This window comes from Conger conger, chromosome 7 (assembly GCF_963514075.1).
Source record: "Conger conger chromosome 7, fConCon1.1, whole genome shotgun sequence".
NCBI lineage: Eukaryota > Metazoa > Chordata > Actinopteri > Anguilliformes > Congridae > Conger > Conger conger.
Genome location: NC_083766.1, coordinates 8,029,933 through 8,054,350, shown reverse-complemented (window position 1 = coordinate 8,054,350; position 24,418 = coordinate 8,029,933). Strand labels below are relative to the sequence as shown.

The following is a 24,418-nucleotide window of genomic DNA, read 5'->3' as shown; positions in this document are numbered from 1 at the left end:
TATGACAGACCACCTGGCATATGAAGGTGTGGCACAGCTGGTGTAAAAGCTGTTATCCACTAACCTGGGCACAAGATGGAGGCCCGCTCCCGGTATAAATCAGGCGTGACCGTCTCCTCCCACTGGTTCTGATCTCACGGAAATCGTTGCTTAGAGCTAGCGGGTGATAACAATGATAAATTGTTGTGCTTTTGATACAAAATAAGTGAAATGCCTGTTTAAAATCATAGCAGCCATTATTTAGGCTCTGGCCTATTAATGTTAATTAATATTGTTTATACACAATATACAATATTGTTTGACTACAGTGACTGGAAGGCTTTACGTTTCCCGGACTTTGATCATTGCATCGCTGCATATTTTGTTTTTGCAGTTCACATACAAAACAAAGATATCTTTGCTTCAAGTGTTCAATCCCTTACAGCAAATACCTAAATCATTTCAGGGACGAAAAACAAAAGTCACCGAAATCACACAACTGAGTGCGCTGGAGGTCCACGTGAAAATGAATGAAATGAAATGCATCTATCTTGTCTTGTGAGGTCCCTCTGCTGGATAGGGAATTTAAAGATTCAACCACGGAGCCCAAGAAGCTCCCAAAGCAACGTGGGGATAAAGTTGAAGAAAGGAATACATTTAGATGTCATATTTCACCAAATATAAGCACATTGCTCTTGCATAGGGGACTCCTGGATTGATATCCATTTGAATATGAGGTCTGAAATCACCTGAGACAGAAAGAAAGACAGAGAGAGAGAGAGAGAGAATATTATTTGATATTATTGTGCGCCAGCAACAATAAACGTTAAAGCACTGGTCATCATCATTTCTTCAGTGGTCTCCGTGGGAACATACGCGCACACACACGCACGCCTCCGCGTGCAGATGCACGACCACACACCCGCACAGATCCCGGGCCATGATCGATGGCTGAGAACGCGCACTGCTGCCTGCTTTCTCATGTCTCATTAAAAAATGATGCCCCGGCTTCTGCGGTGGGCGACCGCTCCTGAGGCAGCGTGGCACACAGCAGCGGGCTGTTCGTGACACACACGCGCACATACACCAGGCCCATCGATTCTCTCTCTAATATATCAACCAGTGAAAATGTACGATCATGATTACATGCAAATGTATGTATTTTTTTATTTTGGATGTAATATTTTACCTTACTATATTCTGAAATGTGTATTTTTCCATGAGGGAGCAGAGTACCCCAGAGAATACCTGAGTGTGGAATCAAGGGATAATGGATAATGTGACCATACAGCAGTTTCTCATCTCCCTTTGTTTAATGTCTTTGGTTCAGACAGCCAAGAAAAACAACATGGGCGTTAATGGTCATGGCAAACTTGAGAGTATGTTAAATCCACTCGAGAGACAATGGAAATAGCCTTTGTTAAAGTTAAGTTGTTAAGTTTAAACATTGCAGAATACATACAGTAGGGTCACATTTCGGGCAGCCCTGATTGGCTGTAATTATGGCTACCATGGCAATGGTATGGAAACCTCCATTACTGGGAAACAGGGGTTGCTGTTGGCATGGCTGCATTATATATTGTCTGCTTATCATCATTGAGATATGAAAATGTGCAAACTAAAATAGCTGTTTATTCATCACAAGTCATATTGTCATCGTGATATTCCACAACGTTGTCCCATATCACATGTTTTCCACATCTTGTGCAGTCCTCATTGTTTGGATCCATTTGGTGGTAATGAACAAGCTACCTGTGAGTAGAAAGAAGTGATCATGGTACTCTGTGATCATGGTACTCTGTGATCATGGTACTCTGTGATCATGGTATCTGTGATCATGGTACTCTGTGATCATGGTACTCTGTGATCATGGTACTCTGTGATCATGGTACTCTGTGATCATGGTATCTGTGATCATGGTACTCTGTGATCATGGTACTCTGTGATCATGGTATCTGTGATCATGGTACTCTGTGATCATGGTACTCTGTGATGATGGTACTCTGTGATGATGGTACTCTGTGATCATGGTATCTGTGATCATGGTATCTGTGATCATGGTATTTGTGATCATGGTATCTGTGATCATGGTATCTGTGATCATGGTATCTGTGATGATGGTATTTGTGATCATGGTACTCTGTAATCATGGTACTCTGTGATCATGGTATTTGTGATCATGGTATCTGTGATCATGGTATCTGTGATCATGGTACTCTGTGATCATGGTACTCTGTGATCATGGTATCTGTGATCATGGTATCTGTGATCATGGTATCTGTGATCATGGTATCTGTGATCATGGTACTCTGTAATCATGGTACTCTGTGATCATGGTATTTGTGATCATGGTATCTGTGATCATGGTACTCTGTGATCATGGTACTCTGTGATCATGGTACTCTATGATCATGGTACTCTGTGATCATGGTACTCTGTGATCATGGTACTCTGTGATCATGGTATCTGTGATCATGGTATCTATGATCATGGTACTCTGTAATCATGGTACTCTGTGATCATGGTATTTGTGATCATGGTATCTGTGATCATGGTATCTGTGATCATGGTATCTGTGATCATGGTATCTGTGATCATGGTACTCTGTAATCATGGTACTCTGTGATCATGGTATTTGTGATCATGGTATCTGTGATCATGGTATCTGTGATCATGGTACTCTGTGATCATGGTACTCTGTGATCATGGTATCTGTGATCATGGTATCTGTGATCATGGTACTCTGTGATCATGGTATCTGTGATCATGGTATCTGTGTCTGTGTAGATAATCTGAGTTTAACCAGATAAAACAGGTGGTGGCAGCAGATTCTGTTGCAAATTTCAACATGGGACAGGCAGGCAGTTTAATGAAAAAAGGTGGTGGCCCAATCCTTATTAAGTTGCTTTACATTGGTGTTTCCATTTTTTATTCAATATCTACTGCATATTTTGGAGATAATTGCAACATGTACTTCTTTTTTTTTCATCTGAAAGCATTATTTTCTACCAAAAGAATGTGTGGAGCTTCTGGGTGACCAGCAGGGGAAGCAGTCCTGTCCCTGCTGACTGTGGGACAATGCGTAATTGCGCCCAAGGTTTGGTTGGATTCACTCGGCCTGGATCCTTCTTTCTGCTCAGTACTGGCCTGTCCGCCTGTTGGTGTCCACAATCTGCAAAAACCTAGACCTAAACCTAGAAATTGATCACTTTGAAGAATGTTCCTTCTAAAAGCTCGGAGCTAGGAAGCTCCCGAACGTTTCTTGAGCCAAAAAAATGAAAACATTTTGGGAATGCGCGTCTGCCAAATGCCGTTAATGTGACGTATAAACGATAAACCTGTGGACCCACCGCTCCCTCGCCTGGCACATGCCGCGCCTGTAACTGACGTGGCTTCCAGCTGACACAAGGGGCGACATGGCTCAGGCAGCAAGAGCAGTCGTCTGGCAGTCGGAGGGTTGCCGGTTTGATCCCCCGCCCGGGCTGTGTCGAAGTGTCCCTGAGCAAGACACCTAACCGCCAAAATGCTCCTGACGAGCTGGTCGGCGCCTTGCATGGCAGCCAATCGCCGTCGGTGTGTGAGTGTGTGAGTGTGTGTATGAATGGGTGAATGAGAAGCATCAATTGTACAGCGCTTTGGATAAAGGCGCTATATAAATGCCAACCATTTACATTTGAAGGAACGAGGACGTTCTGTTCGCCTAATTCACTCCCGTCTTCACTTCCTTTTCCCACCACTTTTTCTCGCCTCGCCCGACGGGTGGAGCCAGGAGTGGGAGAGGAGCAAGGGAAGGAGAGAGGGAAGGAGCAAGGGAAGGAGCGAGAGAAGGAGCAGGGGAAGGAGCAAGGGAAGGAATAAGGAGGCGAGAAATAAGCCATAGGAAAGTGTTTTCCTTCGACTCTGATCCACGCCCGTTTGGCTCGCAGGCTGTGTGAGGAGGAGAAGCTGGCAGCCTCACACGCTTGTCTACGCTCCCCTGCTTCGGTGTCCACGCTCTCCTGCATCAGTGTCCACACTCTCCTGCATCAGTGTCTACGCCCTCCTGCATCAGTATCCACACTCTCCTGCATCAGTGTCCACACTCTCCTGCATCAGTGTCTACACTCTCCTGCATCAGTGTCTACACTCTCCTGCATCAGTGTCTACGCCCTCCTGCATCAGTGTCTACGCCCTCCTGCATCAGTGTCTACGCTCTCTGTGTCTACGCTCTCCTGCATCAGTGTCTACGCCCTTCTGCATCGGTGTCCACGCCCTCCTGCATCGGTGTCCACACTCTCGGTGTCCACGCTCTCCTGCATCAGTGTCTACGCCCTCCTGCATCAGTGTCTACGCTCTCCTGCATCAGTGTCTACGCCCTCCTGCATCGGTGTCTACGCTCTCCTGCATCGGTGTCTACGCTCTCCTGCATCGGTGTCTACGCCCTCCTGCATCGGTGTCTACGCCCTCCTGCATCGGTGTCTACGCCCTTCTGCATCGGTGTCTACGCCCTTCTGCATCAGTGTCTACGCCCTCCTGCATCAGTATCCATGCTCTCCTGCATCAGTGTCTACGCCCTCCTGCATCGGTGTCTACGCCCTCCTGCATCGGTGTCTACACTCTTAGTGTCTACGCCCTCCTGCATCAGTGTCTACGCCCTCCTGCATCAGTATCCACACTCTCCTGCATCGGTGTCTACGCCCTCCTGCATCAGTGTCTACGCTCTTAGTGTCTACGCCCTCCTGCATCAGTGTCTACGCCCTCCTGCATCAGTATCCACACTCTCCTGCATCAGTGTCCACGCTCTCCTGCATCAGTGCCTCCGCCCTCCTGCATCAGTGTCTACGCCCTCCTGCATCAGTGTCTACGCCCTCTTGCATCAGTATCCACACTCTCCTGCATCAGTGTCCACGCCCTCCTGCATCAGTATCCACACTCTCCTGCATCAGTGTCTACACTCTCCTGCATCAGTGTCTACACTCTCCTGCATCAGTGTCTACGCCCTCCTGCATCAGTGTCTACGCCCTCCTGCATCAGTGTCTACGCCCTCCTGCATCAGTGTCTACGCCCTCCTGCATCGGCTGCCGAGATTGCAGCAAGATCCCGGCTCGATGCGACTGGGAATTTTCCGAAATTGGGGAGAAAATGGAGGGGAAAACACAAACAGCCGATTGTTGTAATGAAACTATATTGCAGCGCTGATCACTCCTTTAGATGCGTCTTTTGCATACATTGTGTTTGGATAGGCTAGAATAACCCATAAATGCAGTCTAAATGAAATATGCTCTGCTCACTCTAATTAGCCAGTGGCACAGTGTAATCAGTGGAGATTTGCATCCACATGCTAAATGGCAAGCACGTGCACGTTCTGTAAATTGATATTTCCAATATGAGGGGAATGATTTCCAGTGAGAAATAAATTCATTAGAACTGAGGCTTATGAAAAATACTGGGAACAGCATGCATTATATTAAATCATTTGTTCAGACGAGGAAATATCAAAGCCTCGTTCCAGAGCCATATGGCTAAAGGAAATGAGTCTGCACATTGCAGAACCTCAGCTCGGTGTTTGATGAGCCCATATTTGCAGTTAAAAAAAAGGTCTTAAATCACAATAAATGCGCAGCACAGTATATTATACTTAGCCTTTATATCTTTGTCTCAGCATGGCAGTCTAGCTTTTGTTTTAATCAGGGTTGAATTATCCAACTGACTTATTTCTAGCACGAGGAACTACTAACACCCACCTGGAATGGTATTAAAAGCTCTCCAATGGCCTTACTTACAGCATTAAGAGCTACTAATATAAGGAACAGATCTAAATATGCGCTCAGCGAGCACTTTATTAGGGATTTATTCAACTTATCTTTTAGACTTATTGGTCTTCTGCTGCTGTAGCCTATCCACTCAGAGGTTTGGAGCATTGTGTGTTCAGAGGTGCTGTTGCCTGCCACTGTTGTAAAGCGTGGTTGTTTGCATTACTGTCACCTTTCTGTCACCTTTGACCAGTCTGGCCATTCTCCTCTGATGTCTCTCATTAACAACGGATTTTTGCCTGCAGAACTGCTGCTCACTGATGTTTCAGCGGTTTCTGAGATACTCAAACCACCCGGTCTGGCACCAACAATAATTCCATGGTCAAAGTCACTTAGATCACATGTCTTCCCAATTCTGACATTTGGTATGAAAAACAGCTGAACCTCTTGACCATGTCTGCATGCTTGTATGCATTTAGTTGCTGCCCTTTTATTGGCTGATTAAATATTTGCACTAACAAGCGAGAAAATAACCCCAGTTGGTACCGGAATGTTAAATGGCTTAAATGCAAATAAGTTGTTGTTTTTTTGCATTATAGTATACTGTTACTCTTGGGATTTATCAACTATATTTAATAAGTGGTACTTATATGCTACTTGTATTCCTTAGTACATCTCAGAATATCCCAGTCTATTATTCTATTGACAGTAATTGAGAAAATGTAAGAAACGGTAACAAACAACAACACAGTTGGGTTACTAATTAACCCCTCATTATATAACACGAATCACAGTACATATGTAATCTAGTTCATAATGAATTCAATTACTTCAAGTGCATGGTAGTATCATCATTAAACAAGGACTCTATTTCTGCAGACAACACACAATTGTCAAAGGTGCTGATGATTTAGGGCGTGTCCAACTAAATTTGAGCGATTCTGTGACTCCATGCATTAGTCCAGGTATGGCACAGCTGTGAGAGAGACTGGTTCCATAAGAATGAGGTACTATGGGTGTCGTGGGGATTTGGCATCATTATAGCCAATCGGATTATCCCATTCCCTTCCCTTTAAAAACAGGGTGCTTGTGCCACAGCCAAGTGCTAATTCTCTGCTAACAATAGCCAAAGTACAAGTGCATCAAAGGCTCCATTACGAGCATCTGTACAAGCCATTACTGCTGATATCAAAACAAAAAAAAAGGTGAGGCCGAATCATTTTCATTTTCAAAATTGCTTTTCCCCAAAACAAAATATTTTTTATCCATTTACATGTCAGTGCTAAAACTAAAAATAAATGGTTCCTGTTAACAATTCTGTTTGGGTGAATATTCCTCAACTGGCCAGGAGCTGGCAGCTGGCAGAGACACTCTAGTCAGCCTCTCCGTCATGCTATATTAACTTAGCTGGCACTTGTGAACCAGACCATGGGAAAGAAGATTGCACATTTAGTTTGAGTTTACTATAGCTTATTTAGTTCTCTGCTGTCAATCCTTTGACTGAAATAAAAGTTTCATTCATTTTAGACATGCACTTCATAAGATTAATGTACTCTTGGGAAGCAGTTCTGCCGCCAAGGAGTCCCTGCTCTCTCCTACACCCTGTGCCTCTGTAATCTCTATCACAATCATCACATGCGATCACATCTCACCGTATGAAAGGCCTGTGACACGTCCAAGATGTATGGCTGTGTAGTGCAGGACACAGCACATCAGAAACAATGGTAAATGGTTGGAATTTATATAGCGCCTTTATCCAAAGCTCTGTACAATTGATGCTTCTCATTCACCCATTCATACACACACTGACACACCGACGGCGATTGGCTGCCATGCAAGGCACCGACCAGCTTGTCAGGAGCATTTAGGGGTTAGGTGTCTTGCTCAGGGACACTTCGACACAGCCCGGGCGGGGGATCAAACCGGCAACCCTCCGACTGCCAGACAACTGCCTGAGCCATGTCGCCCCATTCAATGCATTGCGTTTGTGATGAACCAAACAACTCAACTGAATGAAACAAAATACACTCACTGAGAACTTCATTAGGAACATTTTTACTTTACTACACCTGCTAATTCATGCGATTATCGAATCAGCCAATGCAGTGCAATGCAGACAATCATGTAGATACGGGTCAGGAGCTTCTGTTAATGTTCACATCAACCATCAGAATGGGGAAAAAATGTGATCTAAGTGATTTTGACAGTGGAATCATTGTTGGTGGCAGACAGGGTGGTTTGAGTATCTCAGAAACTGCTGGTCTCCTGGTATTTTCACGCACACTGAGTTTGCAAAGAATGGTGCGAAAAACCCCCCAAAAAATCCAGTGACCAGCTGTTCTGCAGACAGAAATGGCTTGTTAATGAGTGACTGACTGGACAGGAAGGTGACAGTAACGCAAATAACCACACATTACACCAGTGGTATGCAGAAGAGCATCTCTGAACACACAACGCATCATAACTGTAAGTGGAGATAGGCTACGGCAGTGGAAGTCTAAAAAATACATCTAATAAATACCTAATAAAGTGCTCACTGAGTGTATTTCTGACATCCATGTTCCAGCATGTGCTCGAGTGACTGAGTTCAATCCTGGTGTCGGTTGGTTTAAACGCAAATGCATTATTCAACGCAAAACAGTGCCGAATGTTTCTTTTGGCATACCTGCCCACCAATGATGACGTCAGTGGTTTTACTGCAGACCATTAAAAATATTATTTTTGTGCACGGTGAAACTAGCGGTTCCATTTGTGCCCAGGCATGTATGCATTGTCACTAAAATCGGGGCCTTATTATTTTCTGTTATTATTCTCTGCCAGCTGGAGATTTTCAACTTTTGCTTTGATTAAAGTGACTAAACTTCAAAACAAAACATATTTTTCTACTAGCAAGCTTGCACCCCACACAGAATTGCCAGCTAGTGAGAATGGCAAACACTATGGCAAAAGTCAGGTAGCGTTGTCTTGGAAATGTTGGTGTCTGCGGAATCTTGGTCACTTGGAGGCTTTCCTACCTGCTTTCTTCTTGACATTATTGTTGCTTGCTGAGATCTTCACTTTCAGACAAAATTATGGACTTGACCCTTAACCCTTAAAAATCATTGTTGGTCATCACCCTGATCTTACTCCATTGGGGAAATTCTGTCAGTCACTTGGAGCCAATCAATAAAAATCTTTATTTTCCCTGGCAAGCCACAGGGATTGGTTCACATAGCTTGATAGCTCCTCTTTTTGGGGTTCATTGTAGCCTCATTGAACCATCATTACTGTGTGGCTACAACATATTTACCCTGTCATGCACTGCCATTGGAATATGTCAGTAGCTGTTTTAGCTTTGACAATTTTCTGGGTGTAAACATTAACAGATGGTCTTAATAGGGTTCTTGCAGACACAACATGATTCACTCCAACTGGAAATCAAATCTAGATATGCAAATATATTAATCAAGGCTCTAATGATCTAAACAGTCTGCAAATAGTTGCTGAGAAGCTAGGGTCTAGTGACTTCATGACATTATTCCTCTCTCAAATTTGCTTGTAATTTCTTGCAAATGTGATGGGCAATAGCAAATCATGCACAGCCATATAACATTTTCTGATTCTCAATACGCTAACATGGCCGTAATCTAAATCTTATTTGTTTTATGCAATCATTACAAAATTCCCCCTGTTCAACAAGCTGGAAGCAAACAGGCTCATTGCACCCTTTTTATCTAGCACAGAACTAGAACCAGGCTGGCATATTGTGCCCCTTTTCCACACTTTTCCCAGAACATCTGGGGAAGATTTTCATGAAGAAAATAATGATTGTGTGTAGCTAGCATGAGACCATCACAACTAACTACCTTCTTATCGTTGAACTGAGAGACAACTAACATTATTCAGCCAAATAGCATTTCTTACGTCATGTCAACATGTCACTCTTGGAGGGTCTGGTTGGTAACACCTGCATGACTGTCTGATAATGCTCTTTACTTTCCCTGGATAATAGCTTTTGTCAAGTAAATACAATTTTGAAAAGTCAATTATATATATGGTAGGTCCTCATCCAAACAACTGTAGATATAACCCCAGAAATACAGCTGATAATTTACTGGAGCAATGTTCTGGCTCTGAGATGCAACAGAATCGTCTTGACAGGAAATCGAATCTCTGGCCCTCAGTAATAGCACAATGCACCAGTGTTAAATCCTGGTCTTGGTTGGTTTAAACGCAAATGCATTATTCAACACAAACAATGCCGTATATGTCTATTGGTATACCCCCCCTATTGCACTGCCCAACCCGTGATGATGCCAATACTGCAGATCATTTCACACTGCACTGCATGTACAGTGCATCGATGTGTACTTTGCTGGGGAGTTGAGGTAGAAGGGGAAGGTGTTTGAAACCGCTTCGCTCGTCTTCTCCGATATTGGGACAGTGGAGGATGGAGTCCACAAAGTTTGGTTTCCGGGGCGTGGAGTAGAGGAATGTGCTAGTGGAGTAAAGGGGGGGGGGGGGGGGGGGGGGGCATTCTTCATAGTTGAATACCAAAGTGAACATTGTTGTTTAATAGTGATAATGACGAATTAACAACCAATCAATCAACAAGTGGTATACATTCAGACTACTAGATCTTGACTATGAATTTCTCACTGAAGATGTAATGAAATGGTAGGAAGCAGAGTCTTGCTGTAAGTCGAAACGCATCATCCAAGGACTTAAACGTGGTTAACGAGCATGCGGTTAAACTGAACGGTGACTTTCCACATTGTGCTACGTCTGAAGCTCATTATCAGAATGTGTTGCGAGTCGTAGAATCAAGACAGCAAAAAGAAAAGCAAATCTGAGAAAGTCAAAATCAATTTGAACTGCGAGGTGAGTGTGTTATGCAAACTGAGATTTTTTACATTCTTTTCATCACAATGGACAATGTCTGTGTGATTACACAATCAGCTCATCCTTCTCATGCTCATCACAGGAACAACATCAGCTGCCATCAGCTTTCATGCATCTACATCTTTTGAAATCACATCTTTGAATGCTACTTGAAGTGTTTGAGATTTTTCTTTTTTTTTCTTTTTAATTGGTGATATTATTGCGTCTTTTGATTGCAATGTGGACCTGGTAGATGGACTCCAATTTCCATCAAATTTCCTTAGAATTCGTTTTTCATAAGATGTAACAAGGAAATCCTAGGGCCGAATAAGAATTCCAAAGTGTAAAAAAAAAAATGGGGGCAGTTTTACTGGGGCCAAAACCCCTTTCCCCCCCAGTGAGGAGAGTGGTACAGGGCGGACGGCGGTGGAAACACTTCCCATCTTTCAGTCACTGCTCAGGCTGCAAGAACAGAAAGCAATTTTCCAAAGACATTGAAAAAAGGAGGGAGGGAGGGAGTGAAGGGGGAAGGGAGGGCAGGAGAAGGCAGAGTACACTTCTGCCTTCTTATAAAAATGCTTTGCAGGGGTACAGCTATTTATCACCACAGATGAAAGCAGATTAAAGCAAATTACAGCAAATGTACAACAGAATCCAGGAAGTACTGCATGTACAAAGCAACAAAAAAAAAACACCATCTTACAAAAACCCACCAGGGACACTGCAATGGAGTAGATTAAAAGAACAGCAAATCAGTGAAATCATGATACGATCAGGCAAAAAAATAAACAGTTTTGTGCAGTTTGTTCCAACACAGGATTTTGTTTGCCGATTAAAAACGCTTTTGTGTTAACCACGTGTTTGCTCCTTGGCCACACCTCAAGGAGCAACAGCTGCATTTTGAGAAGCAGAAACATAATATATACCTTTTCTCGGCGCTGCGTTTAATTGCATTTCCTTTAATTGAAGGAACCGTAATCGTGTTGTAATGTTGTTAACCGTCATTAATTGCTCTGCTCCAGCCCTCCTGCATTCAGAATGACTCCTCTAATTGTAGCTCCTGATTTAGTAACATCTTCGAAGACAGCTCAGCCCTAGGCTATATTATGCTACCTCTATGGCAGCTTTATTAAAAACCTGTAATTAAGTGCTCGTTCGCCAATCACTTACACTAGGACCAAGGAGAGGGTCTACACTTTCTTGCTCCTGACCTAGTTCTAGTCCCAATGAGTCCTTGGCTGACCTGGTGCTGGTGTAATATTGGCACGGTAGCATGGTTTTTGGGTTCCAATGTTAGCCTAACAATTGTACTTGTGGGGTGTTGACTTTGAAAGGGGAGTCAATGGGATGCATACAATGTAATAGTGCGCTTATTCCTGAACTTTGAACAATTCTTATTTTTTAAATAGTACTTTGGGATTTTTTAAAAGTTTTTTTTTCAAGTTTACCTACCCGGCGGCCTGTAGCTTAGTGGTTAAGGTGCATGACTGGGACATGCAAGATCGGTGGCTCGATCCCCGGTGTAGCCGCAATAAGATCCGCACAGCCGTTGGGCCCTTGAGCAAGGCCCTTAACCCTGCACTGCTCCAGGGGAGGATTGTCTCCAGCTTAGTCTAATCAACTGTACGTCACTCTGGATAAGCGCGTCTGCCAAATGCCATTAATGTAATGGTTTAATTCTTCAAACCTGTAGGCCAGCGGAGGATGGGCAAGGCCCTATAGCCAGGTTGCTCCTGAGATTTCTTCCCATCGGGGAGTTTTTTCTCACCACTGTTTGGGGTTTTTTTCCCCATAAGGGAGTCGTTGAGTTGTTGGACCTCATGTGGAACTTGGGGCCTTAGGGCTGATATGTTTTATTCCCTTCTGTGTTACTCTGTAAAGTGTCTTTGTAAAGCGCCTTCTGTGAAAAGCGCTATAGAAAATAACATTGAATTGACAATTGAATTGAATACCTCATTGGAAGTTCAGGGGTCTCTGATATTAACAACACATACTTGCAACAATTTATGACTGAAAATATAGGAGTAAATAACATGTGAGTTTCTTAAATGATTTACTCAAAAGTATTGGTATTTATGGAACGTGAAGGTCAGTGTGGTTAGATTGAGTCCTGTAGGATACTGGTGAACTGCAAACGTAGGAAGCAAACAACTTGTAGGAAGCAAACTACAATCAGAGACCACTTATTCTATACACTTCATGGTCTTCTGCTGGTGTAGCCCATCCACTTCAAGGTTCGACATGTTGTGTGTTCAGAGATACCATTGAGTTACGGTTTTTTGCACCATTCTCTGTATACTCTAGAGACTCTTATGCATGAAAATTCCAAGATATCAGTGATTTCTGAGATACTCAAACCCCATCTCATTCCAACAATCATACTTTAATACTTAAGCCAAAGAAATAACAGATTTTAAACTCAATCTATTGGCTGAAAAAGTTGTATTTTATTTATTTGTGCTCAACAGACAATCTGTAGCAACACATACTAGGCCGGATTAAGTAGGCTAAAGAAAGGCAATTACTGATGGATGGAGAAAATAGCCCTGCTTGTTAACCATGAAGATTTTAATGAGAACATGTTTACAGTACTTATTTGTGTCCTGGAACTTTTCCCACCTCGCTTGTGTCTTGCTCGTGGGGTAGATTCAGATGCTGACAGTTTTGTATTGTGTTGTCTACATGGCCCCCGGAGAAGGAGACACTGCATGGAGACACGCTCCTGCACGTCCTTCGACCTGAAATGTCAAATCACTCATATGAGCTCAGAATAAAACACGGCACCCGTCTCCCGCCGGTTTGTGTTCATTTTACGGCGAGGCTTTTAAAGAGTGGTGAGCTGCTGAAGTCATGGAGCAGCATAATCATTCAAATGTGCTTCATTGTTTTAGGTGAAGGTTTTGCAAGAATATTTTCTTTAAAACAAATGTACGAGCAAGCAGCAATTTTGACCGTTTTGTGTATCTGTGTTTGTCTATGGTACAGTTCCATTTTTCAGAGTTAGCGAGAAATCTGACTCTTGCTGGGTTTAATGACCTGGCTGACTGGCTTGATGTTTCCCAGGAAGATGAGTGTTGTTCTTCAGCATTGTGCTTGTATATACTGTATTTGAAACACAATCGTAACAATGATTCATATCAGGCAATTTCATGACATGTTCAACGATACGTTATGTGTGTATACACAAAATTACATTTACAAAAACACTGATGTTTCAAAATGTATTTGACATGTGTTCTTTCGGGAAGTGTTGGATAGAGCTAGTCAAGACTGGCAGTACAACTAGAGAGGAGTCCTTTAACCTCTGACTCTTCCTCTTGACTTCCTCAGCTGCCATTCTGGATGACCCCATGGAGTGCAGCCGTGGGGAGCGGCTGGCCATCACCTTGGCCAAAGAGGGCATCAACCGCGCCACCAACCGCTCCACGATGGGCAAGCTGGAAGTAGACATCTTTGAGCTACTGAGGGACAGCGAGTACGAAACCGGAGAAACCAGTGAGTGGCTGTATCTGCGTAAGCAGGCAGGGCCCATTACATTACATTACATTACATTACATTACATTACTTTACATTACATTACATTACATTACATGTCATTTGGCTGACGCTTTTATCCAAAGCGACTTACAGTAGGGTGGCCTGTAGCTCAGTGGTTAAGGTTCATGACTGGGACCCACAAGGTCGGTGGTTCTAATCCTGGTGTAGCCACAATAAGACCGTTGGGCCCTTGAGCAAGGCCCTTAGCCCTGCATTGCTCCAGGGGAGGACTGTCTCCTGCTTAGTCTAATCAACTGTAGATCGCTCTGGATAAGAGCGTCTGCCAAATGCCATTTAGGTAATGTAATGTACAGTTGATTAGACTATGCAGGAGAAAATCCTTCCCTGGACCAATGCAGGGTTAAGGGCCTTGCTCAAGGGGTCCAACGGCTGTGCGGATCTTATTGTGGCTACACCGTGGGATCAAGCCACCGACCTTGCGGGTCACGTACGAGGCATGTACCTTAACCACTACGCTACAGGCTGCCCTCAGTCAAGGCTCAGTCAAAGGGGTGGCTCTCTTTCTGAGCAGGCTTTGGATACTCATCCCAGATCAGTCCTTCAGACTTCACACAGCGTACTTGTTTGTGAACGTTGCGCTGTGTGTCCATGCTGTGATCGGCCAGCTCGGTTTGACTTTGAAGCAGGTCTTTGGATAGAGGCCCTTAAGCATCAAACAGATTCCTACCCTAGTAATGTAGAAGTCTCTAAAGGACGCAGCATAAATCAAACCTATGCCAGTCGATCATGGTGGCAGCAGAAGGTAATATGGAAGATAACATTAATGGGCTGTGAATTTTAAAAATGCATTTATTGTTTAACGCAGGGAGTGGCGGTGAAGCACGTTAATCAAAATGATTTCCCGCGCATATACCTGCATTTACGCTTACATTTAAGGCAGGCAATGGCAGGATTTGTTTAAATATTTGATTGTTTATCATACAAATAAGACAGCAAGTTGCAGTCGTGATCAAGGAACTGGGCATACAGCTCAGAGGTTACAAGATTACAGTAATTACCAGGTGGGGTACTGCTGTTGTGGCCTTGAATTAGGTACTTAACCGTAATTGCTTCAGTAAATATATCCAGCTGTATCAATGAATAATATATAACATGTGGGCTTAGTTGCCCTGGCTGAGAACATCTTGTATTCAGATAAATAATTCAGACATAAATAGTCTGCTCCCTTTGTTCCTGTAGAATTACAATACTGAAAGAGTGTGCAGTTTTACCCGTGAATGATGGGTGGTTTACTCCTTTTCCGGGAAACTTCAGAATTTAAAAAAAACTTTCCAACATGGACCCGCAGTGGGAGAGGGGGAAGAGCTCGCCTGCTGTTGCACAAGGCGAGAAGACGGATCCCAGCATATCAGAGAAAGGCATGACGAGAAGAAAAAGCTAGAGATCCCAGTAAATCAGAGAAAATGACGAGTTACAGAATGTTGGTTTGCAACAAAGGGGGGCTTTTAAAACAAAAAGTAGCGCTGTGTACACATCAAAAAGCTAAGTGGATCAAATAGGGATGCCAAGCCTGAAAGCCAAGACTGCTCTCTGTTGTCCTCTGTGAAATGTGTACAATGGATACTCAAGGTGCTCAGGTGTGCTCCCTGTATCCTTCCTCTAAACTGAGTAAGGAGAACCCTGAGCAGCTGGGGAGAACTTACGGAATCTCCTCACACTAACAACTGCAGGTGAGCCTGTCAATCACAGACGGGTACAAAAATGAGCCTGTCTTCTACTTGTACTGTACAGATGCTTCAAGTCTTATGCACTGCTTATCAGACTTTGGACCCTGTATTTTGCTGTCACAAACACACCTGATAAACGTGCACATTGCCCTTGCAGAAGGCGTCGGGACCCTGCTGGCTAGTCGGTCAGCCCTTTGAGCCAATCTGCCTGCAGCAGAGTTTTGATGTGGGGGAAGGGGCATAGTGCGGGGCATCAGCTCTTAGTGTGTAAAGGGGGTCCATGTTTGTTTTTGCCCATGTGTGCACTATTACTTCTTATTGCACACCACCACTTATTCATCAAGGTGGAATGATTAAGCAGTGAAATAAATGTTTCTTGCTCTCTAATTGAAAGAGATTTAAAAAGAATATCATAAATCTGAAATTAATTCTAAACACCTGAAACTTAAGTCTGCTATATTTATTCTGCTGTGTGGGAGAGTTAAAAGTTTAAATAAAAAAAAACCTACTGCAATATAATATTCGCAGGTTTAGCTTCTCTCACGCTGCTCCCCGCCGCCTCCCTTCCAGCAGCATTCAGGGGGTATTTTGCGAAGTGAGTTTACTGACTTTGCTAGATAACTGCATAAAACTGAACCAAATAAAACAAACTAGAAGTGCAAAACATGGAAGTACAATTTTTTAGCAGATCGTTAAAATCGTATGCTGTGCCATAAACGGTTGTAGCAACAACAGCAATAAAGCAACAGGGCCCACCAAGATAAGGTTTTATAGTACACCAACTGTTAGATTAATTGAGGAAAAGAAACAGATGCATTGAGTAGTTAAGTAGGTAAGCTTCGGCTAGCCAGAATTAATCAAGGATTTATCCCGGCCACGCACATTAAAGTGTTTTCAGGCCACTTCAGATCGCAGGTGATCTAACCGGTAATATAATCGGTAGGACATAACCAGCAAGCTCACTAGCTACCATATTTAGCTACATAAACATTACAGCAATCCAGAGAACCCATCACAAACATTTTCACGAATAAATCAAGCAGATATATGATGTTAGCTAGCCATCACCCAAAATTGTCACAGGTACGCTCAGCAATCGGTAGCTAGCTCACTAGTAAACTTGTTTTGAAGTTAATAACTAATCCGAATAACTAAACACCTAAGTATAGAATAACTAAGTACCTCTATTTACCAGCCTCCTCTGGTGAAGATACAATGCAATGCCACAATTGTCCCATCTCTTTCATGCTATGGTCTGTACATATCTTCGAAAGCAGGAGAACCTGTTGCCATGAACAGAGGGCGGTGATTGATTCAGTCAAGTAAGTGCAGAACAATCTGTTGACAGAAGGGGCTATTCAGTTAATTGAGTGGTCAATTGAGTCCAGGAACATAATCCATTTCGACAATTAATTTCGGCAACTCTTCAGCAATCTTCTCACTTCATTAAATGGTGGTGAATAATAACATTACTGAGAAAGGAGCATGTTGTTCCCGTAATAAAATCAATGAAAGAATATAATGAAACCACGTTCCTCGCTCAGCCATTTCACAGTCTATTTAGGTTCCTTAAATTTGGGACTGACCCCCCCCCCCAAAACGGTTCATTCCCAACATGCCCAATATGTTATTGTGGCACATATCATAATTTATGCTTTATCTCGAATTAAGCGAATAGACACATTCGAGACCAGTGGTAAGATTAGGTCTGATGTGAACCGATTATAGTAAGTAATTTACATCACAAAAGGGAATATACAGCAAGAGACCATATCAGAATTGCAAAGTGTAATGTGAAGGTCTCCACAGAATACTCCCTAATAATGGTTGGTAGACTGCAAATAATGCTGCTGGTCTAACAAATAGCAAATGCTGTGCTATCACAAGGTCATCGGCAGCAACATAACAAATTAATATCCATTGTCCCAAAATATGTGCAAACCTAAGATGGAGATCAGATTATGTGCATCAACTTCATATAATACTCTATAACTGATGCTTTGTTTATCTGTCCTTTGAGTACTCACTAGTTCTTGTTCTTAGAGGAGTCTACAGTCAGACATTTACATTACCAGGCTATTACATAAAGTATTGAACTGAAAATAAAGAAATAATATATGGAATAAATCCCATACATACTCATTCAGCTATATTTTCCGTAACATTGCGTTACTTTACTGCAGTGTTGCAGATACACTTCTCCAGAGTGACAATGTTTATACACTACAAGTGCAAAGAACAGAAAGGAGGGAAGTATAGTCTCAGGAGGAGTAGCAGGTGCAAAAGCTGCAGAATTGATTGATAACTAAAGTTTTACGAACAAGTACTCTAAAAATGGAAAAGAAGCCATAGCAAATGAGTTGTTCAGTCTAGGTGAAAGTTCTGGAGTGGGTCGGGGGAGGAGCTGAGTTGCTCTCCGAAGAGATTTGAGTCTGCATCAGCCAGATGTCCCAAGGCTGCTTAATAAAAGGAATTGTGACACCGCTTGCTAAGGCATGCAGGGATTTTTTTCTCCCTTATCCAGTAAAACCCGCAATGGTCTATTACAGTAGATGGTTTAAGACAGTCCCATAGAGATTTATGAAAAAAACTGTGCTTTTCTTTTCGCCATAGTGAGGACCCGTGTTGTGGTCTCCTCATTCCAGATGGCCTCAGATTTCTAAGACTCATTTGCACCTTGTGTTGTATCCTAATTTTTTTTTCCTCAGCTACGGTTGGCACCGGCACAATCCGGATTCATCAGTACATTTACACTTACAAGCGCCTCAACAGGACGAGCCAAGTCATTTACTTCTCTTAGCCCCTTTTTAAGAAGTGTTTAAATTTACTCACGCTTTTACTGTTCATGTACAGGTCTCCACCAAGCCTGCCTGCATGCGTATACAATTCCTCAGTAACATAATGCAATAAGCAAGTACTAATCTGCTCATTACATCATATATATTTACACACAAAACCACCACCAGAACAAGATTTGTGGGATATTTGAGGGCAACGACAACAAGGACAAAGCTTATCAATTTTAAGGGCTTCTTCCTGAGGTAATTTTCAAGTTCAGCGATCCGGTGAGAAATCAAGTGCCCTGCAAATACAAATGCTAACTGTTTTTATCCCCCTAGAGGCAATGGGAGAGGCAGGTGATGATTTCTCAGTGTGCAGTGTAAAGAGGCCCAGAGTGCAAACAAACCCAAGTCCGGGGCAGGAGAGAAATGGCAGATGGCAATAATAGGGAGGTGAACCTGAGAAAAGCCACCAGTAAATACACACACACAAAGAGAAGATAATAACGGAAACACTGAATAAAAAGGTAACTAAAGGTAACTAAAAAGTAACAAAATCGCGATTTAAAAAGCAGCTACACAGGTATCATTAAGGGTCATATTAAGTGCCAATTCCTAAGGTGTCAGCTGTAAAAGGGGTCATGACAAGCAGAACTTCTAGCTGCCAACTGTGGTATGCTAGTTTGAAAGTTGATTGTACTCTTCAAGGGTTCTGAATTTCTGTATGTTTACACTAGGACTCAGAACAGTACTGTCCTCTCAGGTCCACTTTTGCACTTGTTCTTGTGTTTGATTTGCACTTTGTTGTACGTCACTCTGGATAAGAGCGTCTGCTAAATGCCACGTAATGTAATGTAACTTCAGTCAACATGAGCCAACTCTAAAGAAGTTCCAAAGAAGCCAAGCGGTCAGTACCTGGATTGTAACTGCCTCCTGCACAAAAACTGTGAGACTCTTCATTATTTGTGAGATTCATTATTTGTGACAATGAAGATGTATGACTGCCTACACTGCATTGCTAAAGAGGAGCAGTGGTTGCACGTCAAAGGTCATTACAAGGCCAGACACTTAACAGGATAGTTGCTAAACACCCCCAAAAATTAGCACAAAATTGAATTGAACATCTTTTTACGACCCAGGGCTCTATTTTCCGGCTAGCACACGGCGTGCTTTGAGCTAGCACACTGGCGACGCGGTATTTCATCATGGATTTTGAGGCATCTGAGCTGTTGGGCTCTTGGGGGAGAGCTACTGCAGCTGGGGGTTTGTCAGTCGAGATCGAGCCGAGCACTGGAATTTTGGTGCAGCCCATCACAACGTTTTGCGTGTGCGATTTGCGCCCGCCTGCTCAGGCCACGTCTACTTGGCTTTCCCACGCGCTGCGAGCACGGTCATAGCTTATTCAAAAGCTTTCTTTGAGAATGGTCTGATGTCCCACTACATACAGTTTATAACAGCGTTCCAAGAAGGACTGGAGCCGTTACATTGCTCCGTATCCCACGTTCACAGAAGTGTGTAGTTATCTGAATGCTATTATGCAACGTTTCAGCGCACAGTGTACAATGCACAGCAATGCACCCCTATTTAAGTGACACCACGCTGCACAATGATACAAACATATTTCGTTTAAACCGGGATGCAACACCTTTCAACTTGTATTGTGGATTTTCAGTGGTGCAGCACAGATTTTGCACATTTATGCACAGCGGATCTTGAAAAACAGTTCAAACTGGTTTTTCATCACCCCCTAATTCTTTGAGTATACTCACACTAAAAGCAGCAGGGTAAACACTTATTCTCTCAATGCTGCACTCCCCTCTGCAAACTGCAAGTGTGCAAGACACAGTACATTAAACTCCACAATACACAAAACACCACAATGCGCAATAAACCAAACCAGCCCTCAGTCCACTGGCTGACAGACTCTTCCTAATCTGTGCAGACACCACACTTTTCCTGAAGGCCCTATCTCAAGGTAGTAACCAAATATACAGTAATACCCTCCCCATTCCGGTCTTGGCTGTCCGGGGGTACTTGTAAAGACCACACCAAGTTGTAAACGTAGAAAGAGTCAGCTCAGCAGACACTAACAGGCACAGGAGGCAAACCCTTCCACTCAGATGAAGTTTTTACAAGTGCGCACAGACAGACAGTGATATAACATCCGGGTATTGTCTTGAGAAGACATGTCCCCAGTGTGTTCTGAAACCATTTCAGAAAGTCTTACAGTGACCTCATTTCAGCATGGTTGCACTTTATTAATATTTTACAATGTGTGCACTTTGTTAAAATAATGTAAGGCGCATTATGTCTCCTCTTCTTCATGCAGCCTTGGTCAGGAGACAATCCCCCGCATTACTCAGACATTTTCGACATTTCGGACCATGAGAACCATTTTTTTATTTCTGGTTATACTCACAAGAAAGAAAGACCTTGGTGTCTGCAACTTGGCTCTGAGGACAGAGGATTAAGAAAAACTAAAGGATTAAATACATAAAATCTAGGTTATATAGAATTGTACTCATGCAGAGCTATGTTTAGTAATAAGGGACGGCCAATGATTGAAGGAGTGGCCCTACTCCCTACTTTTAGATACTCAGTATTAATATATTGCCATTTGTTTCCACTATTTAACTGTGCATGTACATTTAACTGCAAAAGTATTTGGACACTGACAGTTCTTTGCTGCTGTTGGCTCTGTACTCCAGCACATTGATTGTGAAAGAAACCCCTGAATATGAGATTAACATGCAGACTGTCAGCTTTAATTTGAGGCTCTTCACATCCATGTTGGAAATGATCTGTGCAGGAGTCACAGCTCGTTCCATACATAGGCCACCACTGGAAAGGAATCGGGTACATAAACAGCCAAGGAAATGAGAGGTAAAATCCATCATATCTCTGTATAAAAGTAGAAAGGAATGGTGGCTGAAAGGGGGGCATGTTATGCTCTATGGCAGTGTAAAAGTACCATACTTTATGTAGCCTCACTGCGCTAACTTCTGTGGCTTGCTCATTTCAATTTCCCTGCTTTTTATTTTTTTATTTTTTTTGACTAGGTCAAGCCTTACAACCATTTTATGGCGTCTTCTCAATTCAACCCCACCCCCACCCCACCCCCGATGCCGTCTCTCTGCTCACCACCCACCCCTAAGAGAGGACTGTTCGTCATCCTCTGCACCCTGCTGATCACAGGCTCGAATGCAGGGCTCCCTTCTCACCGGAAAACGGAAAATGACTTTGCTGGGAAATTGTGTGCAGGGCTGAAAGTAGCAACTGGGAGAGAGAAAAAAAGATATATAGGCGATACATCACATGTCTTTTGTGGATCCATTTAACAATTCAGCACAATGATGTATCTTTAAAGATAGCAAGCAAGATTGCCGTTTTTTTTTGCATTCTGCCCGGGCAGCTTTCGATTCACAGAAACTCTGTTTTGGTTCAAGGCTGCTGCATTACACATTATTACAGTTTTCAATACAGGAGGAAAGGCACTTTTGAAAAGGAGTACTTAGCTTCAGAAATTGCAATTTACAGTGTGTTTATACAGTATATATTGCCTGTGATCTGTCAATAATTGATGCTTTGAACCTTTTACATTAAATTAGTCTGCCATATCTTATTTTATTCAAAGTATTGATTTCATTAAATACTGGATGATCAAGCCAGAGGACCTGGTTTGATACATGTGCTCTGTGGCATTAAAAACACCAGGGCTGTGTTTGAAATGGATAAAGGCATCATTTAATTTGTTAATTGGCTCTGGGATGTACAGTACAGTACAGGAATGATTGATTGGCCGAATAACTGGGTGATTAATGAACTGGCCGCCTGGTCAATGTATTGATTGGATGGTTGAATGTTTCATGATTAGTGGGGTTGCTTAATTGCTTGATTTGGTCTTGGTTCTCTCTTCTTACAGTGTGCCAGATTTTATCCAAGGGAGTGGTAGCGGTCTTGGGTCCATCGTACAGCCCGGCCTCCAATTCCATCATCAGTAACATCTGCGGAGAGAAAGAGGTTAGTATCTGCGTGTGCACGCGGTGTTCATGGCAACCAGAGGACTGAGAGAGAAAAGGTATATTGAGTTGTTTTTTTTTTTAGTTTACTTGCTAATTGCCACTGTGTTCATAATTCTTTAGTTTAAGAGTTTATAGCTTCTGGCAGGTAGATGTGGTAGCTGGAAAATAAGGTCTGTGCTGTAATCAGCCCAATTATGTCTGCTTGGCTGCTTGCTCACAGAGAGAAGAAAAAAGCTTTGGATAATTTGAGCAATGATGCTTTTCAGATATCTCTACAGCCTTGAACAGTTTCAAGGATGTTATTTATTTGGTGCATGCCATTAAATGGTCCTCCATGATGGATATAGTAAACACTTAACTATTTGTAGCATTCATTTGCTCATATAATAAGTCTGTGTATGAAAGCGAATTCACTGAGACACAGTACACACTTGTGCTATATTTGAATATACAAAGGCGCTGTTTTCAGACCTGGGTCACATACTATGTGATTGTTTTGGATTCAAATACTTTCCTACACTTTAGTGAGATTGTCTGGTGTATTGGAACCCATGAGATCATCTCAAAACCTGCCTTCTTGTCCACTTGGCAGACCTGGGTTCAAATAGTACAGTCATGTGAAAAAATGAGGACACCCCGTTAAATATTCAGTTATTCATTTAGAAATGATCACACATCGATGTCTAATCTTGTTTTTATCTATCTCTGGAAAAGAAAGTGATATAAGTGCAGGTAAACAACAAAAATGTACCTTGTTTTACTCATTAAACAAAAGACATCAACATAAATGCATATTCTAACTGAGGAAAAAGTTAGGACACCCTACCCCCTAATACCTAGTGTCACCCCCTTTGGCTGAAATAACTTCGCTTCTTGTAACCATCTACCAGTCTCTGACATCGGTCTGGGGAAAGTTTGCCCCACTCCTCAACGCAGAATTCTTCAACCTGTGAGATGTTTGAGGGGTTTCTTGCATGTACAGCTCGTTTCAAGTCACCCCACAACATCTCAATGGGATTAAGATCCAGGCTTTGACTGGGCCATTCCAGGACTCTCCACTTCTTAGTTTTCAGCCAGTCCTTGGTTGATTTACTGGTATGTTTTGGGTCATTGTCATGTTGCAGGGTCCAGTTCTGCTTCAGCTTTAATTTGTTAACAGATGGTCTCACATGTTCCTCAAGCACCCGCTGGCACACTGTAGAATTCATGATAGATTCTACGATGGTGAGCTGGCCAGGTCCTGCTGCAGCAAAGCATCCGCAAACCATGACACTTCCACCTCCATGCTTCACAGTTGGTATGAGGTTATTTTCCTGGAACGCTGTATTTGGTGTGCGCCAAACATGTCCTCTGTTCTGGTGTCCAAATAATTAAATTTTAGACTCATCTGTCCAAAGAACATTATTCCAAAAGTCCTGGTCTTTGTCCATGTTCTCTCTGGCAAATTTCAGTCTGGCCTTAATGTTTCTCTTGGAGAGTAAAGTTTTCCTCCTTGCACACCTCCCATGAAAGTTAAACTTGTGCAGTCTCTTTCTGATTGTAGAGGCATGCACTTTCACATCAACAGTCGCCAGAGCCTGCTGTAGGTCCCGTGATGACATTTTAGGGGTTTTGGAGACTTCTTTTAGCATCTTGCGGTCTGCTCTCGGGGTGAACTTGCTTGGACGGCCAGACCTGGGCATGTTGGCAGTTGTTTTGAATGTCCTCCACTTGTAGACTATTTTCCGGACAGTGGAATGGCTGATTTCAAAATCTTTTGGGATTTAAAAAGATCTCAAAAGATTTTGAAATCAGCCATTCCACTGGAAAATAGTCTACAA

At 42.8% G+C, this 24,418-nt stretch overlaps 1 protein-coding gene across 1 annotated transcript in view; it reads left to right on the top strand.

Annotated features, from left to right (window-relative positions):
• LOC133132519 (glutamate receptor ionotropic, kainate 4-like) overlaps window positions 1–24,418 on the top strand; it is a 192,702-nt gene that overhangs the window by 41,279 nt on the left and 127,005 nt on the right. The window contains exons 3-5 of the mRNA XM_061247979.1: window positions 4,200–4,881; window positions 13,902–14,066; window positions 22,499–22,596. Coding sequence (XP_061103963.1) covers window positions 4,200–4,881; window positions 13,902–14,066; window positions 22,499–22,596 — 945 coding nt within the window. The remainder of the gene's footprint in view (window positions 1–4,199; window positions 4,882–13,901; window positions 14,067–22,498; window positions 22,597–24,418) is intronic.